The sequence below is a fragment of the Lotus japonicus genome, chromosome 2, assembly GCF_012489685.1.
Source record: "Lotus japonicus ecotype B-129 chromosome 2, LjGifu_v1.2".
NCBI lineage: Eukaryota > Viridiplantae > Streptophyta > Magnoliopsida > Fabales > Fabaceae > Lotus > Lotus japonicus.
In genome coordinates this window covers 10,617,339-10,643,641 of record NC_080042.1, presented here as the reverse complement: position 1 = coordinate 10,643,641, position 26,303 = coordinate 10,617,339, and the positions used below count along the sequence as shown (strand labels likewise).

The following is a 26,303-nucleotide window of genomic DNA, read 5'->3' as shown; positions in this document are numbered from 1 at the left end:
TTTATAAATCTGCAGAACTCAGGAAGTGTTCCCCTTGCAACCTCAAAGCTCAAACCCCTTCCTCCTGAGCCTTATGATCGCGGAGCAACTATTGACATTCCTCTTGATACCTCAAAGGTAGATAAATCAGATTATGAAAATGTCAAAACTATGATGTCATAGTGCTGTTGACCAAATATTCATTCATTATTTCATTTCAAACTTTAGGACATCAAGGCAAAGGAGAAAGAACTTCAAGCCAGAGAAGCTGAATTGAAAAGAAGGGAACAGGTTAGTCATCCTGATCTCCTTTTTTTGCGTTTCTATGTGAGCTGAATATTATATCTTTTGTACTAAGAAAGTAATTTATGATCTCTTGATATTTTGTAGGAGCTAAAACGAAAGGAAGATGCTATAGCCCGAGGTATTTTGAGTTCATCTATACTTCTTGAAGCCAATATGATTTACAGGAATTTGCTTTCAGTTTGGTGGTTTACATTGCGCTTTTTTCGTTTGCAGCTGGAATAGTTATAGAGGAAAAGAATTGGCCTCCTTTTTTCCCCATCATTCATCATGAAATTTCAAAAGAAATACCATTGCATCTTCAAAGGATCCAGTATGTTGCGTTTACAACATGGTTAGGTATGTTGAAGTTCCTCTTTTTTTCAAATGATTTGTAAGTCTTGATCTTGATAAATCTCATGCTAAAAGGAGTTTTGTTTTGATAAATTTCTATTTGTGATGTCGTGGCTAATGTTTTCCCTTATACTATCTATGTTTCAACCCCTGGATAGCTTCTGTTAAATTTTTATATTTTAATTTTTATGCAGTGGGTTGACTAATTTAAATTACACAGCTCAGCCAGTTGTATGAGAAATACAAATCAAAAGTTTTGTTTTCTGTTCTGTGTCCTTACTCCTTATGCAACTCAAGTTCTGAATTGCATATCACTAATAAGGCACAATGCTTGCTACTAATTTTTAATATTTTATAGCAACTTTGTTCTCATATCATTTTATTTGGTTCTTCTCATGTTTTCAAGGTTTAGGATGTGTAATGTTGCAAAATAGTATGATGATAGGGGACATGTTAAATCAATTATTTGAATTTGAATTCAGTATTTTTCTTCTCTCACATTGTTGAAGCTGATGAGCTTTAACATCAAATGTAGGTTCCATTTGGTGAATAATGGTTATGGAAGATTTATGGAAAAACTGACAAAGATTTATCTAATAATGATTCTGGAAGATTTAGGGTAAAACTTGAAGATTATGGTTCTTTGTGTTTTCAAGCAGAAAGGAATATCATGAGGTTATATGCATCCTGATGTTATAAGGCTAAATGCTTGCTGCTCAAGCAGCTGTAAGTCACATGTTAGGATGTAGCAGAAGGGTAAGTTACTTAGGGACTGCTAGGTTAGTTAGGGGTTATTAATGTATTTAGTTAGTACTAGGAGAAGATTAGCTATAAATAGAGGGAAATCAAATTAGAGGGGTGCATTATGTATCAATGTAATAAACAATAAAACATAACACATTTCAGTAAAAAGAAGAAATTTTGAGGGAGGTGAATTCAATATGGCTGCACCTGTAAGCACCCCCTAGGAAAAAAAAAATGACCAAACAATTGACTGGAAAAAGGATGATACCCCTTTGCACTTTGCAGCAAGGTTTCTATCTATTTTATATCCATGTAGAGTCAGAAGAGGAGCACAACAGGTATGTAATTTACTAGCCCCTCAATTTCAATTTAATTAAGGTGTATAAATAGTTAAATCAATCCCTTGAATATATGTCAGTCATATTAGTCCCAAATTATACACGTTAGAAACACATGTTGAGGTTTGATCGAAATAGGTACAAGGGATACCATAAGACTTGATAAAAGCATTACATTCTCTACAGACTTGATAAAAGCATTTCATTCGCTACAACAACACAGTTTGCACTATTACATTCTCTATTTCCCTTACTCTATTTACTTTCTTAGTACTATGACATGTATAACATATATGGTTGATTTGATGTCGCAGGTTCCTTATATGAATATTCTCAGATCAAATATTAATCGGGGGGTTTCTTTCAGCTTCTGAGTTCATGACACATGCTGAATAATAAGGATTAGATTAAGAGAAGAAGGTGGATGATGGCAACAAAACAATAGACCAAGGTAGAAGTTCTCATTATTCATGTGAAAATTAAGATTAGAGCCGCAGAATCTGAGTTTAGTGTCTTATTAATCTTTAATCAATTATTTTGTGCTGGAAGGGGAGAAAAATTTGTATTGGAGGTGTTTGATCCGGCAAACTATGTTAAGAATGGGACTACTTTCTACTTTCCTTTGATTCTGTAGGCTGTAACTGAAGAATAAACAGGAAGGGAATGATGCTGCTACTGTTGCAAAGGAGAAACACTCAACAAAGGAAAAAAATCATAAAAGGAAAAAGGTGATAAAATGTATATGCAGTATACATTGAGATTTATTAGAAACATGAGATTAATACAGTATGTGAATAGTGCATATCTAATCATCTCAAACAACTTTTTCTCATTCATAGGGTTGGTTACTGTGTCTCTGGGTTTATATTGAATTTTTTTTGAACTACCTAATAGAACTAGAATTATGGGAGTTATATTCATGTCTTTTGGCCAAGATTTGGTTGTCTATAGTTATTTGTTCTTTTTTCTTTCAATGTTGATAACACTTATTATGTCCAGTATATTCTTATATATGCAACTTGATTATCATCTTTCTATGGTGTCTCACTTTTTATCTCCATTGGAAATTGGGAATGAGAACTTTCTTAGTATATTTTAACCATTTCTAGGTTTGGCATGCCTGCTCAAAGCATCATCAGTGCAAGCTTATTGTAGCTATTAGCTAAATCTTCTGATTTCTTTAGTTATCTTTATTTCAGGGTTTTTCCATAGGAGATGTATGATGGAGACCATAGTAATAGAAGATTTAAGGAAGATTTTGGTTTCATCTATTATAAGGCAGTGTTACAAGTAAGGTATATACTCTCTTTTTACAATCTTGATGTTGTGTTCCTGAGGAGTGAGGAAGAATACCACTGATATGTATCAACCTGAATAGAAGTAACTGCACAACACTTAAAAACTAATATTATAAGAAGTTTTAGGTGTAGAAGCTTAGATAAAGTGATTTGCTGATTCTAATGGATTTGACTAGAACTCTAGATTGTGTTTATGGTAAAAAAGAAAAGACAGAGTATTTTTGAATCTTTACATTCCCACTACTTTCTTTCCACCCCATGTGACAGTTACAACATTTTACTTCCAATTTCCAAACAGCTGCACCGGTTAAAATGCACCCCTTCATATTCTAGCTGCTTATTTCCAAGAAATTTTGTTTAAACAGTCCCATTATAAAAATTCAAATTCACAAAAATCCTTTTGTTTTTGCTTCTTCTATCTGCACAGCTCCTCTTTACATGGCTGTTTTTGCATACTTAAGAAATTGCCCTTTCTAGCTGCATATTGCAGCTTATCTTTTGCAGCCTATATTGAGCAATAATATAAATGAAATTATATACAGCTAAAAAGTAGAAAGTTGAATGTCTTGCAAGAATGTATAGTTGATAAGTACTCTAGGTTGGAGAAGCAAATGCAAGGATGATTAGCTTCTGTTGGGGTAATGATTTTAGTGTATATTGTATAACTTTGTGGGTAAAAATTCCAAGTTGCTCTCTTACATGGTATCTATAAAATTTCTTCTTTGATTACATGTGACCTGTCCAGATATTATAATGACCTTTTTTTTGGTTTTGTGAAAGTGTGCTGGATAAAGAGTGCCATACTTGATTTGAACTGAGGATGATTGATCTACAGAATAAGCAAGGAACTGCAGATGAATTAGAGGATAGAAGGAGTTCTCAAAATTATTTGCTGGCTTGCAAATACCATAGTGGATAAGCAAGTAACTGCAGGTGAATTAGAGGATATGAGTTCTCAAACTTATTTGCTGGCTTGCAAAGACCATGGATATTGTGGGATTCTTCATCTTTAAACATGTAATATATGTTTTAATAACGAGAACTTACAATGGTTGATTTAGTTGGGAAGCTGCTCATTCTCTTTTTTATATTGTGAACTGTACATGTATGATCTTATCTCAATCTTTTTGCAATGTGGGGAATTAGAAGGTGGCTGATATATTTATCCATGTCAGAACAGTTTTGAGATCTCATGGTTTCATTTGTTTGGAATTATAAGATTGTTAATGGTAAAGAGGGCAACACTCATTTGGTAGTGAAAAAATGTAGTATGAGAATTATAAAATATTTTAATTTGTGAACAGTTTTTGTTTATTTATGTTCAATTACAGGGAAATAAACTTAAAATTTTGTACGAGAAGTAATATTTTCGCACTTTGGTTAAGACAAGTGTGTTTAATTAAATGTTTAATCTATCATGATTATGATTTTTTCCTTGACTTAAAAGTTTGTACGAGAAGTAATATTTTTTCCTTGATTTGTTCCCTGTTGGGTTTTTATGAATTTTATGTTTTGGTTTTCATTTCAAGCGGTTACCATTCTTACTCTTATTTATTTATGATTAGCAGTCAGCTTTATATTGTTGGCATTGGTATTAGAGCAGCAGTGGCATCAAGTTCCGGTTGGCTTATAAATGAAACTCTAAGAGCCTCTATTTCTTTAGTATTTTTTTTTCTTTTCTACATATTGATATATGCATGAATGATTTCTGTTAAAATCTCATTTACATAATAAAAGTCATATGATCATGGGGTACATGTGGTCTTGGAAATTATTTTTAGCTTTTATCTTTCCACACCTCTTAATATCTTCAGATTGTCAAGTCTTCATTTACATGTTTAGGCTTTACCTATCTCTGTAAAAAATGGCTCCCAAGGGGCGTACTTTCATGCTGATCTTTTTTCCCTTTTGAATTAGTTTCTTGCTGTAATTTTTTGACTTGAAAATCTTTGGATTATGTTCTACAATTCAAGAAGTCATGATAGAGGAGAAGGTTCACATTAACATTGTTACCATTGGAGATTTACCTTTATTTTATTTCCATTAAATAATGTATTCACTTTTATTTGTTCACTGTACAAGCTAATTTTCCTTTTAATGTTGTTTACAAAGAAGTTTTTGAGAATGTGTGAGCGGAAATTGATGCTCATGATCGCGGTCACTGCAGAGTAGCTCAGCTACTGTTTATTAGACACCGTAAAACCGTCCCCTTTTATGTTTTGGTGAATTTGAGGTTTCGCTAACCAATCTTCTTATTAGTTAATCAGTCGTTTGCTTCGCATTTCAGACACTTCTATTTCATCTTTGTTTATTAGTTATTCTACGGCACGAATTTCTATTAAGTGATTCAATTTAAGACTTTTATGCCACTATGCTCAGCGTATCAGACTCTTCAATTTCATCCGTTGTTTAATATATTTAAAATAATAAACGTATTGACTCACGTATAAAAAAAACGTATCGATTGATGTATCAAATACGATAAATCCGTCCCCTTATATGTTTTGTAGAATTTGAGATTTCGTTAACCAATCTTTTTATTAGTTAATCAATCGTTTACATCGCATTTTAGACTCTTATATTTCATCTTTATTTATAATATTTTAAAAAATCAACGTATTAATTTACGTATAAAATGTGACATATGTATTCCCCGTGCATCGCACGGGTAAAAAAACACTAGTATATTAGAAAAGAACAACTTCTAGCATGACGTGTCGCTCCCACAGGCCAAGTTAGTGACGTGTCGCTCCCAGATTAATTCTCATAAAAATTATTCCACGTGTCAATTTGTTAGAGGATATAATTTTCAATTGATATATGTTTTAATTTTATATATTCTAACCTAATTAATTGATATTATTTTAGAAGATATAATTTTCAATTGATATATGTTTTAATTTATATATTCTAAAATAATTGATTGATATTATTTTAAAAGATAAGATTTGGTCTTTTAATTTATTTTAAATTTATTTTTAGAATAAATTGATTAATTTTTATTGAATTTTCGAATTTTTTATTAATTCGGGATTTTATGAGTTTTTATTGTGATTTGCTAGATTTTGTTAGTTTTTATCTATCTTTACTTAATACCATTTTTAATATTAAATTTGATTGGGATTTAGGTTGTTTATTTCTTAATTTTATTTTAATTTATCTTATCATTTATTTTAAATCTAGAAAATACTTTATTTTATTTTAGATTTACTTTTAGAGTATATTAATTAAATTTTCTTAAATTTTCAGATTTTTAATTAATTCAGGATTTTACGAGTTTTTATTGTGATTTGCTATAGTTGGTAGTTTTTATCTATCTTTATTTAGTACCTTTTTAAATTTTAGATTTGATTAGAATTTAGGTTGTTTATTTCTTAATTTTATCTTATTATTTATTTAATTTTACTTCCAGGAAATATTTTATTTTATTTTACATTTATTTATAGAGTATAATAATTAATTTTTATTGATTTTTCGAATTTTTAATTAATGCGGAATTTTATGAGTTTTTATTGTGATTTGCTAGATTTTGATAGTTTTTATCTATCCTTATTTATTATTTATTTAATTTTAATTTCATGAAATATTTTATTTTATTTTTGAGTTACATTTAGAGTATAAATGAATTTTTACGGTATTTTTATTGAATTTTCATATTTTTATTTAATTCAGGATTTTTTGTGTTTTTATTGTGATTTGCTAGATTTTGGTAGTTTTTATCTATCTTTATTTAGTACCTTTTTAAAGTTTAGATTTGATTAGGATTTAGGTTGTTTATTTCTTGATTTTATCTTAATTTATCTTATTATTTATTTAATGCTAATTCTAAGAAAAGGGAGTTGATTTGGTGCTGAGGGTCCACAAAGCTACCATGGACACGCAGAGATTTGATAGCTGCTATTTCTATCTCTGCCACATGTCGCGATCACGACAGAGGTATGCCGTAAGATGATGTTACGTGAAGAAGAGTTTATCATGTTGTGATTTATGGTTTGTGCCATTTCAGTTTATCCTTTGTTCGTAATTCAATCCTGGATTCTTAAATTTTACATATTTTGTGTGTTTTGATCCAAAAGTTTACAAATTTTTGCATAGACCCTTTAACGAATCATTGTTGAAGACGTAATGTTTTTTCTATTGTTCTACTTCCGCTTTTGTATTTTTTAAAACCAAATTTTAGTATAGTTTGTAGAAATCCATGCGTGTGAAGCCATTCTAAACCAGATTTTGGTATAATTTATAGAAATTTACGAAACTTAGGATAGCGAGAATTTATATTCATTTCTCAAATTTTGCACGTTTTTATTCATCATGTTTGAGCTGTGTGTATAAGCATACTATTTGCATTGTATGTGAATGATGCACAACTTACTAATTTTTTTTTTAATGATGCACATGTCAGTCAAATTGATGAAAGCATATGAAAAGCTCACATTTAATCTTCATGAGTATGGTTAGTTCATTCTTAAGGTTGGTTCATGTTTTCCTCAAACTCATTAGTTTTGCATATACTCATGTTTTAGTATGCCAATTGGGTGACTTATCTTACTTTACTCTATATATTTCCTTAAGTTCAATTTAAATTGATTGTTAGTATAAGTTTATTGGTGAAGTAACCACAATTATTCTGGGTGAGAGAATTATTTTGTTTTTTTCTCACATATATAGATAATTTGCTGGGGTGCGCAAATATGGGGCAATACACCATTTTTTGTTTCTCTTGACTGAAATGTTCATTTGATTTTTTGTTTCACAAGGGTTCCACCCCAAGATTCACAAATACACTAAATACAATTCTTTCACCACAGTCCTTTCAAATTGGTGAAGGAGGGTATTTTGTTCTTCAAGACTTCATTTTGGGTTTCTGTTTCAATCTTCTTCATGAATTGATTTTGTTCTTCAACTAATTGTAAGATGTCATATGCTTCAAGGATTCCTGCTTTTATCTTCTTAATCAAAAGCAAAAGGATTGAGGAAAAGAAAATCTTCTAGGGTGCAGAATATTCACTAATTGGAAGAAGAAAAAAAAAACACGTGTCATTCTCAGATTAATTCTCATACTATAGTATCTACCCATTGTCATCCCTACTTAGTTGGAATAAACACAATAATGTTATACTTTATGATATATCTTACACAATCCTGATTTGTGCTACTATCACATTAATTTTTTTTAAGATTAATATGTTGATAATTCCTTATATCTATGATTTGTGTTATCGTCTTCATATTTACAAAGAATGTGAAACGAGTTCCTCTTGGTCTCAATCGGGCTTAGAAGAGAAGTCTTTATGTTTACTTTACGCATCAATTCTGACTTTTCTATTTCATTCATTGTTTAATATATTTTTAATAATCAAAGTATTAATTAATGTATCAAATACAATAGACATATTTCCCGTGCAACGCGCGGGTAAAAAACACTAGTATATTAGAAAAGGACAACTTCTAGCATGACGTGTCGCTCTCACATGCCAAGTTAATGACGTGTCGCTCCCAGATTAATTCTCACCTAATATTTTACATGTAAGCTATTTCTCCTTGGCCCCACTTGCCACATGTGCCCTGATTTTTCCTTACCTTATTTCTCCTTAATAAAAAAATACATTTTTAAATTTTAGATTTGATTAGGATTTAGGTTTTTTATTTCTTGATTTTATCTTAATTTATTTTTGATTTATTTTTAGAGTATTAATTAATTTTTATGGTATTTTTATTGAATTTTCCGATTTTTAATTAATTCCGGATTTTATGAGTTTTTATTGTGATTTGCTAGATTTTGATAGTTTTTATCTATTTTTATTTAGTACATTTTTTAATTTTAGATTTGAGTAGGATTTATGTTGTTTATTTCTGTATTTTATCTTAATTTATATTATTATTTATTTTTTTATGGTATTTTTATTGAATTTTCGGATTTTTAATTAATTCCTGATTTTATGAGTTTTTATTGTGATTTGCTAGATTTTGATAGTTTTTATCTATATTTATTTGGTACATTTTTTAATTTTAGATTTGATTAGGATTTATGTTGTTTATTTCATGATTTTATCTTAATATAAAATCTGTGATAAGTGATTTAAATCAATAATACATCCCATCAGCAAAAACCCTCTTAAAACCCTGCCTACCTCCACTATCTCCTCCATGGAATTCATCTCCTCCATGCAATTTTCATCTCATCTCTCAACTGAACGGAACCACCCCCACAAAATCGTCTCATCTCTCAACGGAACCACTTTGCCATCGACTTGCAATCGCATCCCTCTAATTTGCTGCCTTGGACTGATTGGGAAGGTTGCAGATGGAGGTTTCAAATTATTTTCTTCATTTGCTTGCATAATATGTTATGGTTTTTTTCAATTTTATTTTACTTTACCTTTAATTTTCATTCACTTATGTTTGACTTCAAGGTCAATTTCGTTCATCACTTGCCATGCTAATTTCAAATTCTTTTCTTCAGGTTTTTTTTATAGATATTCCACCAAAAGAGATTCTTTGGAAGCCATGGATGGTGAGTCCATTTTATATTCTATATGGAATTTTGCAATATTTTAATTTGTTTTTTATGTTTTTTGATTCTCCTTTGTATGTGATTCTACAGGAAATATTTTATTCTATTTTAGAGTTATTTTTAGAGTATAAATCAATTAGGATTTAGGTTGTTTATTTTTATCTTAAATTAATTAACACTCTAAAAAAATACGAATTTTTATCGTATTTTTATTAAATATTTTTTAAAGATTTTGTTTTGTTTTTATTGTCAATTTGTTAGATAGCCTCTCTTATGTTGTGCTATTTTATCTTGAAACCTGAATTTTAAAAGATTTTCCCTAATTATCTAAGATTTAAATAAATTATATTTTGAAAGAAGATTTACTACTACTCCTTACTAAATTTATAATGATGGCTTCGACTCCCCTCTTTGTCACGTTCCATGACTCAATTGGAGAGCTGGCCGGAAAAAGTGGTGAGCATTCTCCCTTTTCCTCTTCAAATTCCTTCTTTGCATAGTTTTGTTTATGTCTAATCTTATTTTGACTCGGGTTATAGGTGATGGTTCCGCCAATCTACCTACGCGTGTTGCTCCAAAATCAGTTTTCTTGATATAATAATGTAGGTTGAAATGATTTTCTTGATCTAAGACATATTATGATTTGTTTTCTCAGACTATGCTAAGGAATGAAGAATGCAGGAGATTTCAAAAAAAAATTAGAGTAGAATTGTTGAAGTACATTAAAGGCTAGAGATAGAGTTTGGGAAGGAAAAGCATGTGGCTTAATGCTTTTAATTTCTGAGGTAGGAGAATGAATCCTTTTAGTTAAAAGTTCTTTATGTCTAGCATTTGATTCATAAGATTAATGTATTGGTTTGAAGCTACTTATGTGTCTGTTTTTAATTTTATTCTTTATGTGTTTTGGTTGGTTCAATTAGGCTAATTTGAATCAAATGCCTTAAAGAAATCAAGGCACTACTTGAAATAAGGTATGAGAAGCTAGAAGAAGGAAATGAGTTGTAGGCAGGAGAATAGAGAGACAGAGAGAGAGGAGGGTGATTGCACACAAAGAATGCTAATGAAGTGGATATGTTACTTTCAAACAAAAGCTATATTGGATAAGATTTGAAAAATAATTTAAAGAAATTTTAATATTATTTTCCAAGAACTCCTATGCCATTTTGTTATAGCCTTGCTAAACTATTCAACTAGGTTCTCTAATGCTTTGTTTGATATGGTAATGAAAGAGAAGAGAGAAATAGAGGAGAGAGAGATAAGAGTTAGTGTGTTTGATTGGCAAGGGATGAGAGATAAAGGGGCAGATTTTGTGGGTCCAATGTATTTTTTCAATCTTCTCATTTTGAGTAGACATAGAACAAAGTTTGATCAATTTTTTTAGCTTTCCAGTTGTAATCTTATTAATTTTTTTGGTTATTGGGAAGGAGTAATCTTATTAATTTATTAAGCCTATCATTGTTTTTATATTTTGATATTTTTATTTTTATTTAAATGTCGATTCATGGCAAACTAATTCCCTCTCTTATTCTCTATTTAACCCAACGATGGGAGAGAATCTACGTCATTCTTTCTCTACTATCACAGCTCTCATACAAACAACTTATATAATTTACTCTATACCACACATATTTCTCTATACTCATCACATTTTGTTATATTTTTTATTAATGTCAACTCCAACAATCAATTTGCCGTGCAACGCACGGGTAAAAAACACTAGGGGATAAACAAGGGGTAGTTTCAAACTCCAAGCGCAATGTTGTCTACCAAGAAGTTTTTGAGAACATATGAGTGGTTAGTTTAATTTTTTATCTTAATAGTTTTTTTAATACAAACTGACTTCTAAGTGACCTAACTTTATTTCATTGTTAACATGATGTCTATGACATCTTATAAGTTGATGAACATCTGATGCAAAAATATTATTGTCGGTTTAAGGTTCGTTCTATTTTCCCTTACAATGAAATAATTCTTTATTGATTAAAACAAGTATGTACAAAGTCTGATATATATCTTAAATTTTGTAGGCACCCTGCAATATTGGCTCAATCATGGATGACTTGAAATAAAAAAAATGAGGTCATACTTTATGATTTATCTTTCACAATTCAGATTTGTGCTACTATCACGTTCTTTTTTTTTTTCCATGATTAATATGTATTTATCATCTACTTTATTGGTGATTCTTTTTTGTCCACTTTCCTTAGCATTTCAGACTCTTCTATTTCATCTATTGTTTAATAATCACTTTTTTTTAAAAAATTAAATATGTAACAGAATCACAGTTGTTATCTAATGTATTGACACGTTGAATTTTTTGAAAAAGAATCACGTGCTATTTCTTCCATTTTCAAAAAAAGAATAATTTTTTAATGAATGTACTAGGGGTGGAATCACGTTGTGGTAATAGGACAATCGTCACCCTTAGACACAAAATTGTTACTTGATATACTATAAAAGATCATAAACTCCCTATATATTTCGGCTCTTCTCCTTTAGAAGATAAATTTCAAGTAGACGAATCAATATATATTTCTTACACATTTTATTATTATATGCAACTAAAGTAGTGTTGACAAACTACTAATAAAAAAGTCAAACTTTTTTTTTTGAAAGATAAATATATATATATATATATATATATATATATATATATATATATATAAAATATCAAAAGGCTTGAGAGCAAACTCTTAAGCAGGAAATACAAACCAACCAGCACCGACGGAAAAAACCCGAAAGTACACCCAAAGATCGAGCCAGACAAAAACAAAACAGAAGAAACCCAAAGACAGAAAGTGCCGGAAAGAAAACAGGACAGAGCAAACAAACCAAAAAAAAATTCCGATATATTTCATAAATTTTGTAGGTACCTTGCAATATTGACTCAAACTTGGATGACTTGGTATAAACACAAAATGATGTCATACTTTATGATTTATCTTTTACAATCTTGATTAGTGTTACTATCACATCTTTTTTTTTCCATAATATGTGTTTATCGTTTGCTTTATTGGTGATTCCTTATATCTATTATTTGTGTCATTGTTTTCATGTTCATGAAGAATGTGAAACGATTTCATCTTGATCTCAATCAGGCTTAGATGACAAGTCTTTTGGTCCACTTTGCTTAGCATTTGAGACCCTTCTATTTCATATGTTGTTTAATATATTTTAAATAATCAAATAATTGATTGATGTATCAAATACGATAGACATATTCCCCGTGCAACGCGCGGGTAAAAAAACACTAGAATTTCCCCTTCTATATTGATTTATGAAATTTATAAGATCGATTTTGTTTCTCTGATAAATGAGAATCCATTGAGTAAGATGATTTGCATTTAAGTCTGCTCTGAAACCTAAAAGTGGTTGTTGTTTGTATTAGCGTATAATTTTCAATTGTATGTTTTAATTTTAAAGTACTATAATGCTATCTACGTGAGATTTTGTTTTATATAAAAAGTATCATTATACTTTTTTTATACAATCATTATATTCTAAACTAATTAATTGATATTATTTTAATAGAATAAATTTAATATAATTTACTTTAGTATTATTTTCAAAATTTTAAGAGTGTATATTTATATAAGTATATAACTATAATAATTTGATAATAAGAAAAGTAAGAGGAATACAAAATATTAATACATATGTACTATAAAATTATGACATGAATTTATTAGTGCTAATAAATTAGAGTTACGAGATCTCACGGGGAGAAACATTTTACATGAAAATGAAAATTTGTACGAGTTAAAAAAAATAAAATTCATTTTCTATAACTTAAGTGTATTTTTAATAATTTAAAAAATAATTATATATTTATGTATTGTTATATATCTAAAACACAAAAGCATTACCCTTTATGCAACACGAGTATACATCTTCACAAACAAAATTCAGTTATACCTCACATATGCAAAAATTAAAGCTTTTGGTTTATTAACTTCTGTGTTTTTCAAAATTTGTGCTCTTTAAATATCTACATCTTTATTATGATTATTCTTACATTCTTAGCATCTTAAATATTTATAATTTAAAATATGAATCGATGTATCAAATACAATAGACATATTCCCCGTGCAACGCGCGGGTAAAAAAGCACTAGTGTTATAAGAAACTGAGTAACATAAACCCACCACCAACCCGCAAAATGGCAAAAGCCAAATCCCAAAAAAGAGCCTCATTAAAATCGTGCTAGGAAAAAGCCATTGGAATAAAAAAATGAAAAAAATAAAGATAGTGTTAGTTAATCACATTAATTTTAGAATTTGGTTTAACTTTATCTTAATTGTGTTAGTTAATTTCTTTTTAAAGTAATCTTACTTTGTCTATTTCAATAAAAAAACTATAAAAAAAAATACTCGCACACATTCATTGAAAAACAAAAGGCCCAAAACCTCCCAAAGGAAAAATAAGAGAAAGAAAAAAAGGCCCAAAATGTGGGTCTCATTCTAAGTATAACGTAGGCTTCCCCTTAAAAGGAAGGACCTAGCATTCTAAAGAGGCCGGAGCAGCCGAATAATCAAGAAGAGAATGAGAGGGGAAAAAAGCACAACTTTCTTCTGCGTCCACACCTTCCTCTTCACAAAACCCTAACCGCCACTCCTTAACCAGCACCACCAAGAGATCATTGCCACCTTTTTTCTTCCTCATCCTTCTTCACCCCGTAAACCAAAGCAGCCACCAAAAACCTGAATTGACCACCGTCCTCCCGCCAATCACGAAGACGCTCCTCCACCGCTACTAGCTCTATTTCCTCATGCAAGATTCGAACCCTGACAACCATCATTCACGACGCCGACAAGAAGAAACGATGGTGCAATCATGACAGAGTGCGATATCGTACATGCCTCCTGATTGTACATGCCTTTTGAACAGGTTAGGCTCATGAATATAGATAAAAAATAATAAGATTTGAAATTTGCGTTCTTACATCAGTTTGATATATTCCATTACAATGTTTTAAGTTCTACTAATTTCAAAATATTTTGTATGCCAGTATTTTGGTTTAATCATATATTTGTTCCATATTTGTGATTTTCTCTTTTATTATGATCTTGCTCTCATAATAATTCCATTTTTAAAGGATATAAAAGGAGAGTGATACTTATTTCGATGTTTCTTTCCTCTTGATGATTTTGTTTTGTTAAATTAGATATCGTAAGGATGCACCATAGGCCTTTTGAATGTATGAATTTTCCTTAAGTGCCGAGGAAAAGGCAATTGCAGTTGTTGCATGTAAGTTGTGTGCGCGTTGAGTTTAGAAAAGCTGTTTTGATTTTGCTTCCTTTGTGAGGTAATTCTAAAAGAAGAGTGATCTAGTAGGAAAAAACGAGGTCAGCAGCTTATTGGTGCCTTAACAAGTGATGCACAACTTCTGCAGCAAATTTGGGCACGAGCACCAACAATGATGCTCTGATTTTCTCAACTGGAGGTGTGCTATATTTTTGTACGTTTTCTATTTATTCGCATATTGTTCTATTGATTGGTGCATAGGCATCTCATCCCAAAGATTTTGTTGATGTTAGTTTTTGCTCTTTACTACAAGAGGTTGCAAACTATGGAAGGTTAGTTTGCAGTAAAGTTCATTAAGGGATGGATAGCACCAAGACCTAGGGTGATATTATTTTTTTCTCAGTCTTAATCACAAGGATGAAAGAAATTGCAAAAGCTTCATATTATAATATATTTTTGGTATTGTGTCCCAAAATGAGATTTTCACACAAGTACAAAGGAACCATTGCAGCGATCTACAAATAAAAGGTGGACCTCATGCTTAGTCTGAAAATGGTATTGCGGATCCTAAGATTTTGTATCCCAATAATGGTTATGTAACAAATCAAGTTAAAAGAGAGATTGAGGATGAAAAATCTGAAGAGGAGATTCCTTTGCCACCGAGCACTCACATAAAGGAGATATTGGGCATTGAGTTCCCACATGAGGATATTAGGAATGTATTGCAGTTTTTGGATTGTGTGGAAATGTAAGCAAATACGTTTATTTTTTGTTAGGTATCTACTTGATTATTTGCAATTTATAGGTACCTGTAGCAGCTGACCTATTGAACTCACCCTATCAGTATATTCCGCTAATGCAACAAGAAGTCATAACACATAGCCGAAATTTGCTAATAGTGTATGTTCAATTGATAAGCTATTACTTGTACCAATAAACTGCAATTAATAAAGGTAAGACTTAATAGAAAAATAAACATAAATCCTTACCTTTCCAGACAATATGCAGTGCTCCAAAAACTGCAATGCTTTCCTAATGTCCTCATGTGGGAACTCAATGCCCAATATCCCTTTAACTTAGTGCTCGGTGGTAAAGGAATTTCCTCTTCATATTTTCCTCCTTAATATCTCTTTTATCACTATGTGTTACATAAACATTATTAGGAGCAAAACTCTTAGGATCCACAAAATAATTTGCAGCCCAAGCATTAGGTCCAGCTTTCGTTTGATGATCGCTGCCCAGGTTCATTTCTAGATGGTGAGAGAAAAAAGATACACAAATTTGTTCTGCCTCCACACATTCCTCCTCACAAAAACCCTAGCTGCCACACCTTAACCAGCACAACAAAGCCAACATTTCCACCTCTTTTCTTCATCCTCCTATCACATCCTTATTCCCCCCCGTAAACAAAAGCTGCCACCAAAAACTAGAACCGACCACCGTCATGTCGGCCATCACGAAGCTACTCCTCCACCACAACTAGCCTCATTTTCTTATCCAAGGTTCGAACCCTGACAACCAACATCCACGTCGCCAACAAGAAGAAACGGGGGTGCAATCATGACATAGTGTGATATCGTACATGTCTTATGATTGTTCATGCCTTTTGAACAAGTAAGGCTCATGAATATGGATAAAAAATAATTAGAGTGTGGTGTTGTAATTATTTCAAACTTTAGATTTGAAATTTGCGTTCTTGTATTAGTTTGATATATTCCATTACAATGTTTTAAGTTCAATTATTTTCAAAATAAGTTGTATGCCTGTATTTTGGTTTAATCATATATTTGTTTCATATTTGTGGTTTTTTTTCTTTTTAGGATCTCACTCCTCATAATCATTCCATTTTTAAAGGGTATAAAAGTAGAGTGATGCATATTTCCATGTTTCTTACCTCTTAAGGATTTGGTTTTGTTGAATTAGATATAGTGTGGATGCACCACAAGTATACCATTGCATGTTTGGAGTTTTCTTAAGTGCTAAAGCAAATGCAATTGCAGTTGTTGCGTAAGTTGTGTGTGAATTGAGTGCAGAAAAGTAGTTTTGATTTTTCTTCTTTTCTGATATAATTCTAAATGAAGAGTGATCATGTAGGAAAAAACGAGGTCAGCAGCTTACTAGTGGCTTAACAAGTGACGCCACAGCTTCTACAACAAATTTGGGCACGAGCACAAATCGGGATGCTATAATTTTCTCAACGGGAGGTGTGCTATATTTTTAATGTTTTTTATTTATTCGTATATTGTTTTATTTATTAGAGCATATGCATCTCATCCCAAAGATTTTGTTGAGTTTAGTTTCTGGTCTCTGCTACAGGAGGTTGCAAGCTATGGAAGGTTCGTTTGTAGTAAAGCTCATGAAGGGATGGATGGCCCTAGGGCTTGGGGTGAAATTACTTTTTTCCTCAGTCCTAATCAGAAGAATGAAAAAAATTCCAAAAGCTTCATATTCATAGATATTGCTGGTGTTGTGTCCTAAGATGAGATTTTCACGCAAGTAAAAAGGAACATTTGCAGCGATCATCAGATGAAAGGTCGACCTGATGGTTGGGCTGAAAATGATATTGTGGATCCTAAGATCTTTTATCCCAATAATGATTATTTAACACAACAATTTAAATAGATATTGAGGATGAAAAATCTGAAGAGGAACATCCTTTGTCACTGAGCATTAAGTTAAAGGAGATATTGCGGTATTGAGTTCCCACATGAGGATATTAGGAATGTATTGTAGTTTTTGGATTGTGTGGAAAGGTAAACATTTACATTTATTTTTTTGTTAGGTATTTACTTAATTATTTGCAATTTATAGGTACATGTAGTAGTAGCTGACCTATTGAACTCACACTATCAATATATTTAGTTAATACAACAAAAAGTCATAACACATAGTCATAATATGCTAATAGTGTATGCTCAATGGTTTAGCTATTACTTATACCAATAAACTGCAATTAATAAAGGAAAGACTTAATAGAAAAATAAACATAAATGCATACCTTTCCAAACAATATGCAGTGCTCTAAAAACGGCAATGCATTCCTATGTCATCATGTGGGAACTCAATGCCGAAAATCTTTTTAACTTAGTGCTCGGTGAAAAACAGATTTCCTCTTCAGATTTATCTTCCTTAATATCTCTTTTTACTTGATGTGTTATATAACCATTATTGGGAGCAAAAATCTAAAGATCCACAAAATCATTTGCAGCCCAAGCAATTGATCCACCTTTTGTTTGATGATCGTTGCTAAGGTTCCTTTCTAGATGGTGAGAGGAAAAAAGATGCACAACTTTGTTCTTCCTCCACACCTTCCTCCTTTCAAAACTCTTAGCCGCCACATCTTAACCAGCAAAACAAAGCCAACATTTCCACCTCTTTTCTCCCTACTCCTATCACATCCTTCTTCCTCCCGTAAATCAAAGCCGCCAACAAAAACCAGAATCGACCACCATCATCTTGGCCATCACGAATCAACTCCTCCACCGCAACTGGCCCCTTTTCCTCATCCAAGATTCGTACCCAGAACATCACCATTCACGCCGGCAACAAGAAGAAACGAGGGTGCAATCATGATAGAGTGCGATAATGTACATGCCTTCTGATTGTACATGCCTTTCGAACAGGTAAGGCTCATGAATATGGATAAAAAATAATTAGAGTGTGGTGTTGTAATTATTTCAAGCTTTAGATTTGAAATTTGCGTTCTTGTATTAGTTTGATATATTCCATTACAATGTTTTAAGTTCAATTATTTTCAAAATAAGTTGTATGCATGTATTTTGGTTTAATCATATATTCGTTTCATATTTATGGTTTTCTTTTTTATTATGATCTCACTCCTCATAATCATTCCAATTTTAAAGGGTATAAAAGTAGAGTGATGCATATTTCCATGTTTCTTTCCTATTAAGGATTTGGTTTTGTTGAATTAGATATAGTGACGATGCACCACAAGTATACCGTTTGCATGTTTGGAGTTTCCTTAAGTGCTGAGGCAAATGCAATTGCAGTTGTTGCGTAAGTTGTGTGTGAATTGAGTGCAGGAAAGCAATTTTGATATTGCTTCTTTTCTGATGTAATTCTAAGAGGAGATCTTGTAGGTAAAAAAGTGGTCAGCAGCTTAGTGGTGCCTTAACAAGTGACGCCACAACTTCTGCAGTAAATTTGGGCATGAGCACAAATCATGATGCTATGCTTTTCTCAACAGGAGGTGTGCTATATTTGTAATTTTTTTTATTCGCATGTAGTTTTATTGATTAGTGCATATGCATCTCATCCCAAATATTTTGTTGATTTTAGTTTTTGGTCTCTGCTACAGGAGGTTGCAAGCTATGGAAGGTTAGTTTGTAGTAAAGCTCTTGAAGGAATGGATGACTCTAGGGGGTGAAATTATTTTTTTCCTCAGTCCTAATCAGAAGAATTAACGAAATTCCAAAAGCTTCATATTTATAGATATTGCTGGTGTAGTGTCCCTAGATGAGATTTTCACACAAGTAAAAAGGAACCTTCGCAGCGAACTTCAGATGAAAGGTTGACTTGATAGTTGAGCTGAAAAATGATATTGTGGATCCTAAGATTTTGTATCCCAATAATAATTATTTAACACAACAAGTTAAAAGAGATATTGAGGATGAAAAATATGAAGAGGAAATCCTTTGCCATTGAGCACTCAGTTAAAGGAGATATTGCGATATTGAGTTCCCAAATGAGGATATTAGGAATGTATTGCAGTTTATGGATTGTGTGGAATAGTAAACATTTACATTTATTTTTTTGTTAGGTCTTTACTTGATTATTTGCAATTTAAAGGTACATGTTGCAGCTGACCTATTGAACTCACACTATCAGTATGTTCCGTTAATGTAACAAAAAGTCATAACACATAGCCGAAATTTGCTAATAGTGTATGTTCAATGGTCATCTATTACTTGTTACAATAAATTGTAAATAATAAAGGAAATACTTAATAGAAAAGTAAACATAAATTCTTACCTTTCTAGACAATATGCAGTGCTCGAAAAACTACAATGCATTCCGAACGTCCTCATGTGGGAACTCAATGCCAAATATCTCTTTAACTTAGTGCTCGGGAAGAAAGAATTTCCTCTACAGATTTTTCCTCCTTAATATATCTTTTAACAAGATGTGTAATATAACCATTACTGCGGGCAAAAATCTTAGGATCCACAAAATCATCTGCAGCCCAAGGAATTGATCCACCTTTCCCTTGATGATTGTTGCTAAGGTTCCTTTCTAGATGGCTAGAGGAAAAAAGATACACAACTTTGTCCTTCCTACACACCTTCCTCCTCAAAAAACACAAAGCCGTCACACCTTAACGACTTAACCAGCAAAACAAAGCCAACACTTTCACCTCTTTTCTCTCCCCTCCTATCACATCCTTCTTCCTCCCGTAAACCAAAGTCGCCAACAAAAACAAAATCGACCACCTTCATCTCGACCATCACGCAGCCACTCCTCCACCGCAACTAGCCTCATTTCCTCATCAAAGATTCGAACCCTGACCATCACCATCCACGCCGCCAACAAGAAGAAACGAGGGTGAAATCATGATAGAGTACGATCTCGTGCATGTAAGTTGTGTGTGAGTTTTGAGTTCAGAAAATCATTTTTATTTTGATTCCTTTTTTAGGTAATTCTAAAAGAAGATTGATATTGTAGGAAAAACCGAGGTCAACAACTTATTGGTGGCTTAACAAGTGACGCCACAACTTCTGGAGCAAATTCGGGCACGAGCACAAATAGTGATGCTATAATTTTCTCAACGGGAGGTGTGCTATTTTTTATGTTTTATTTATTTATTCGCATATTGTTTTATTGATTAGTGCATAAGCATCTCATCCTAAGGATTTTTTTTTATTTTAATTTTTGTTTTTTACTACAGGAGGTTGCAAACTATGGAAGGTTAGTTTGTAGTAAAGTTCATGAAGGGATGGATGACCCTAGGGCTTGGGGTAAAATTATTTTGTCCCTCAGTCCTGGAACATATTTAACCTTAAAAAAATAATAACAAAATGAATTTCATGAACTCAAATCTAAGTAGTAGTATCAATAAGGTGTTGGTCTAGCGGTAAGTAAGATAGGCTCTCGTAAGGATGAGAGTATAAATTCGAATCCCATAAAAGACATTTCTTGAGGGGAACATGCAACCATTTTTTACAAATAAAAAGAAAAAGAAGAAAAGAATTGTCATTACCTCTTAAAAAGGTTTCTTGATTTGAAAATGATTCTTAGACGAGATTTTGATTGAAGTTAGAACAAGATACGTTAAAGAAAAAGTAGTAAATGGTTGTTTAAATGACTCATGAGAAAGTTTGGATTAAATAACTCATCATCCAATCACATTGAAAATAAATGGATTAAAATTTGTATGTTTTAGATAAATAAAAAATCCTATTGGTCCATTGAGTTGTGAGTTAGTAACCCACATGAGTCATTTAGAAAACTCTTTTTCGCACTTTATAAGAAAAAAAATGTAAATGAAGTATTTAAATCTTAAAAAATGAGAAATAAAAAATTTCACAAATTCTTCTTTGTATCTTTATTTTATAAAAAATATGTAAAACAAAAAACTCATAGATTAGGTGACAGGTTTTTAAATCTATATCACTCTATAAACACATTCCACTAAAAATTTATCTTGTAAAGTTTTGACACTTGTCCATAACTCTGATGATCTCATTCATGTTTTAATTGTTCGCTGGTTCATATTTTTGTTCGGGGCATATTTCAGTAGGCTGGGGAATTATTTGTAAGACCATTTTTTAGTGTTTTTCTTGTTCCTAAATATAAGTCCATTTACAATATCAATTGAACATTAATTATTTTTTTCCAAAACTATCCTCATATTTAATATGAAAGAGACAATGAGGTTTTGAAATAATAACTTGGAGAGAGAAATTTATAAGAAATTAAATAAGGGTAGTCTAGGAAGGTGAATAAATTCTTTTACAAATTTATTGCTTGTAACTACTTTTCTTAATCTAAGAGAATTAAGTAAAATGGACTTATATATAGGAACAGATGGATTTGTGCTCAGATAGGTTGTTTGTGGGCCTTAAAATGAATGCATTTTGTCCAAGTGGTTAGGTCTAGTGTCTGCATGTGTTTGGTGTTTGTCTTCTTTAATTGTCCTTTAATGATACAACGTTGTAAAGTCAATCCATACTACAAATTGCGACTTCACCTAGCACTATGTATTATACTAGGTAGTTTCCCGTGCGATGCACGGATACTATTTTATACGGAATGAAAAAATATATTATGGATAATTTACAACCCAATCTAAATTAATTCACATATTTTCATCGTACTAAAATGTTTTAAAATCGAAACATACCTCTTCATTTATTAAAATTTAAATATTTTTAGTTTCTAAATTACTTATTATGTAATATAAAAAATGAATAAAATAAATACACGTGACAAATTTTTTATTTTATCATATAAAAATGCAATTAATAAATAATAAATTTGTTTAAAACTTTATGTTTATTTTATTGTAATTATAAATGCTATGCAAGGAAATTATGATATACGAACTGGTTTTTTTAATTTTAAATATTGTTCTTCATCTAATATCTCTAAATACAAAATTAGATTATTCTGTTTCATTTCCATTTTAAATTTTATTAAACTCTATTTTAATTTTATCATATCATCAAGTTAATAAATATAAAAAAGTCTTCTGAAGCAGCAAAATCTAAATATAAGAAAAACTTTATTTAAATTTATTAAAACATCTCAATTCAATCTCTTCTATGATATCATCAATAATATACAACAAATTTAAGATAAGTAACAAACAATGCCAAATGGGAGCATTATCAGCAGCAAGGGAAGTAGCAAGGGAAGTAGAAGCAGCTAATTTCGGGGAATGATTCTGAGAAATTGTTTGTTCTGGGACAGCATGATTTGGTTGTATACATTGGTGTTGTCTTTGTGGGGAGCTGCAAAAAATGGTTTTGGTTTAATATTATGCTCCAACACCATGAGTAAACATGAAATGTTCTTTTCTTCCGGTAAAATTTGATCAGCAGTCAAATATATAATACTGGTTTTTCTTTTTTTGCTAAATTTTATTTTGAAAGACCAAGGCCAAACTATCCACCACAGAATGGTCCTCATATGAACAAAAACTACAAGTAGAAAAGATTGTAGGATTAGTATCAGTTTCAAAGAAAGGGCACAAGGAGACCAACAAATGTCATATGCATAGGACCAAAACGGGCTTTGCATTCTATGACACACTCGGAGGTGTAAGCTTTATTTGGTCAGCATCATCCTTAACAGTATGCATGAACAAGAAGTGACAAAGAGGCTATATGGAAAGCTTGCAGGACATCATAAAAGAATTCATATAGAAAAGAATGGTGATAATAGTGCAACTAAGTACAATTTGATTCAATTGAAATGAACTTTTGATCCCATCTGCTGCTCTAGAAAACAACAGGGGTCTTCCACACATTATATTTAGTTTATGGTTGTTCTAAGTAGATATCCCTCTCACAGTCTCACATGTCATTTTTATTTGAATGGAGTGGAAACAGTACAGTGTGGTTATGTGATAACAGAACAAAACACATGCATGGAACAAATGTTTCCCATAATAGATAAAAATATTTGAACCATAAAGGCAGCACTCAAGATATAATTCATCAAAATTAAGACATAGATAAAAAATAAAACACTTAAACACAATAGGTTATCTTGCTTCATGCTTGTCATGAGTATGCAATATAAAAACAAGCCTTGGCTTGGTCACAATAAGGGAAATATATTCCCAGTTACATGCTTATAAAACTAATAAGTGCTGGGATAGATCTGAGGGACTTTAGAGTTAAGCTGCATGCTCAATAGTGCGCCTAGCAAGAGAGAAATTTGGAAAATGAAGGAGTCATTTTCATTCCGGTGTTCTAATGGCACCATAATGTATTGCCTCATCACGAAATCAACCAACTAACTCTCAGTTTTAACATTTAAAGTGCACACTTCAATTGCCAAGAGTCCTAAATCCACAAATTTTTGTTGCTTTCAAATGCATTGACATTTCAATAAAATCTGGCATTACTTACCAAGATTAGACAAATTGGATTTTCATTACTCATATATTGCTTCCTTAATGCTAGTTAAGGTCTCCAGATTTCAGAGGGCATCCATCAGCTAACAGCTATTTTTTTTAAATTTTAAAGCTGTAAATGCCTAAAATGCACAAAACAAAAATAAAGGAAAGCTGCTAGACGATACAACCACAAGATTCATCATGACACAGTAAAGATAGACAATGAATTCAAAATTCCACACAAACATACTTTATTTACAAACAAATTGTAAGAGACATAAATAAGTTGAATACAGAAATAGGTACAATGCAAGAACTACTAATATCTTCTTTACTTTTTAAGTATTTGAAATCATTAACAATACCTAGTGGCAGTAATGACCAAACCAGCAGTGTTTCCCATGTCCAAATTCCTCTTCTTCATCACCTCTGCTGTGAACCCACCATAATAGATTAGTCAATGTGTTTCCATCATCAAAACCATTTAAGCTTCTTATCTTCTGCAACGCACCTTCATTATCATACACTCCTCGCAGTGCATACACAAACCCCTTCCATCCTTCTCCAACACCTTCCCTATTCAAAGCACGTAAAGTCCACTCCACAAGCTCCTTCACAAAATCAACATTTGAGAACAGAACTTCAGAAATAGGCAGCAAAGGCAAGAGCTGAATCCTTAGCCATACACTCTCTCCACTCAGGATGAGCAAACCATAGTCCACTGTCTCTCTTGTTAGCCCATAACACACCAACTACCTTGTTCTCTTTGGTAATATCTTCCTCATAAAGCTTATCTCCTTCTCTTACATGCCACCACATTTGAGCTACATGGATTTCGAACGCTGTAAGTGTCAATCCAGTAGCAACAAGATGGGTGTCTCCATATGCCCAAACCCATCAATGCTGCAGAGTAATATGCATTCACAGCTTCACTGGTGCTTTCCTGATTTCTTCCATCAGCAAACTCGGTTAACCCTCCAGCCCAGGAGTGCAGTTTATAAAGGTCGAAACACCTTAGACGCGCGTAATTAGAGTTTGATCTTCTGCTCAAGGTCATGAAATCTGCCATGAGTGAATAGGCCTGAGGCTTATCCTTCCTTCCCCAAACTGGGTCAATCTTTGCAAGCACTGCAATTCCATAAACATAGTACCCCAAATGATAATGATGACCATTGTAAACTCCAAACCCGAAATCAGCCCCAGTATCAGTAGAACCTTGCTTAATAATAACCCTTCCCCACTTCCTATCATAGAGAAATTCATTCCCATTAAAAGTTCCATCCAACAAGGGCTCAATGGTTTCCTTCAAATACTTCCTAATCTTTGGAATCACATCAAGGAAGCACACCTCTTCAGCTATCAAAGTCAACCTTGCTGCCCTTGCAATCAATTCCCCATAAAAGTATGAAGAATTTGTTGTGATTGCAGATGAATTCAGACCCTCAACATCTTTCAACGGTGCCCCTCGTGAGAGCAAGCATTGCAGCGAGAAAAAGAAAATAGAGAGAACAAAAAGATAAAAATGTTTCCTTGATGAACCAAATGCTTTGGTGGTTGAAGTGATAATTATAAAAACTCCAAAAGCTACTTAAATAAGGGATGGTGGCACTATGAGGGGTTGTCTAAATGACCCATGCTAAAATTTGGGTTTAGTAACACATGGTCTAGATGGACCAATCACATTTAAGATAAATTGATTGATTTTTTATATATTTTATTTATTAATTTATTTATGGTTAAATATGTTTTTGTCCCTACTTTATATTCATGAATCTAAAATGGTACTTGAAAAAAAAAATGCAAAGGCTTTAGTACTTGAAATTTTATTTTATCTAAAATGGTTTCATGTGGATTTTTCACATCTATTTCATCAATCCCTCCAAAAAAATTCCATCAAATTAAATCATTCTCCTTTCATAATTATTTCAAATCCTAGAAATTCATATCTTCATTCTAAAACTCAAAAATTTATCTTAGAAACCCTTCTATCTTGAAAACCTAGGAATTTTTTCTTCATTTTCTTCATCCTCCTTCCTCTTCCATCAAACCATGTACCACTAGCATAGCTATCATATCGCTGCCACTTTACATAATGATACTCCCTCAATAGTCTTCTCATTTTTTTTTTCGATGCAATAAAAAGTGAAGTAAAACAATTCATTATTTAAAAACACCTATTAAACCATTCCGATTTCTACAATGAATTAAAAGAGGGAGAAATCATTTTTCCAGCAAATCAATTATTAAGAGTTTTTTTTTATCATCAAAAGTATATATGTATATAATAAATATGGAGTATTAAAACTATATACATCATCCCTGCTAATTCCAATTCTATACAAGGTTAAAACCCAACCCAGCCACAATCATACTTGCTGCCAGTTCTCACAAGCCCGCACCATCCATATAGAATCACTCAGTACAAAGCAAATCAATTAAGAGTACGGAAGGTTTAATCCAATAATCAG

The 26,303-nt window shown here is 31.8% G+C and overlaps 1 protein-coding gene and 1 pseudogene across 1 annotated transcript; one reads left to right on the top strand and one right to left on the bottom strand.

Moving 5' to 3' along the window:
* On the top strand, positions 1–2,890 carry LOC130736034 (secretory carrier-associated membrane protein 1-like; the record flags this gene model as incomplete). Its single annotated transcript, XM_057587893.1, has 6 exons — positions 1–117; positions 208–270; positions 370–403; positions 499–621; positions 2,012–2,148; positions 2,247–2,890. Coding segments are annotated over 5 exons (372 nt in total), but the record flags the coding sequence as incomplete, so codon positions are not given.
* A 19,690-nt stretch (positions 2,891–22,580) lies between these two features.
* LOC130736033 (glucan endo-1,3-beta-D-glucosidase ARB_01444-like) lies at positions 22,581–25,470 on the bottom strand (annotated as a pseudogene).
* Positions 25,471–26,303: the final 833 nt, after the last annotated feature.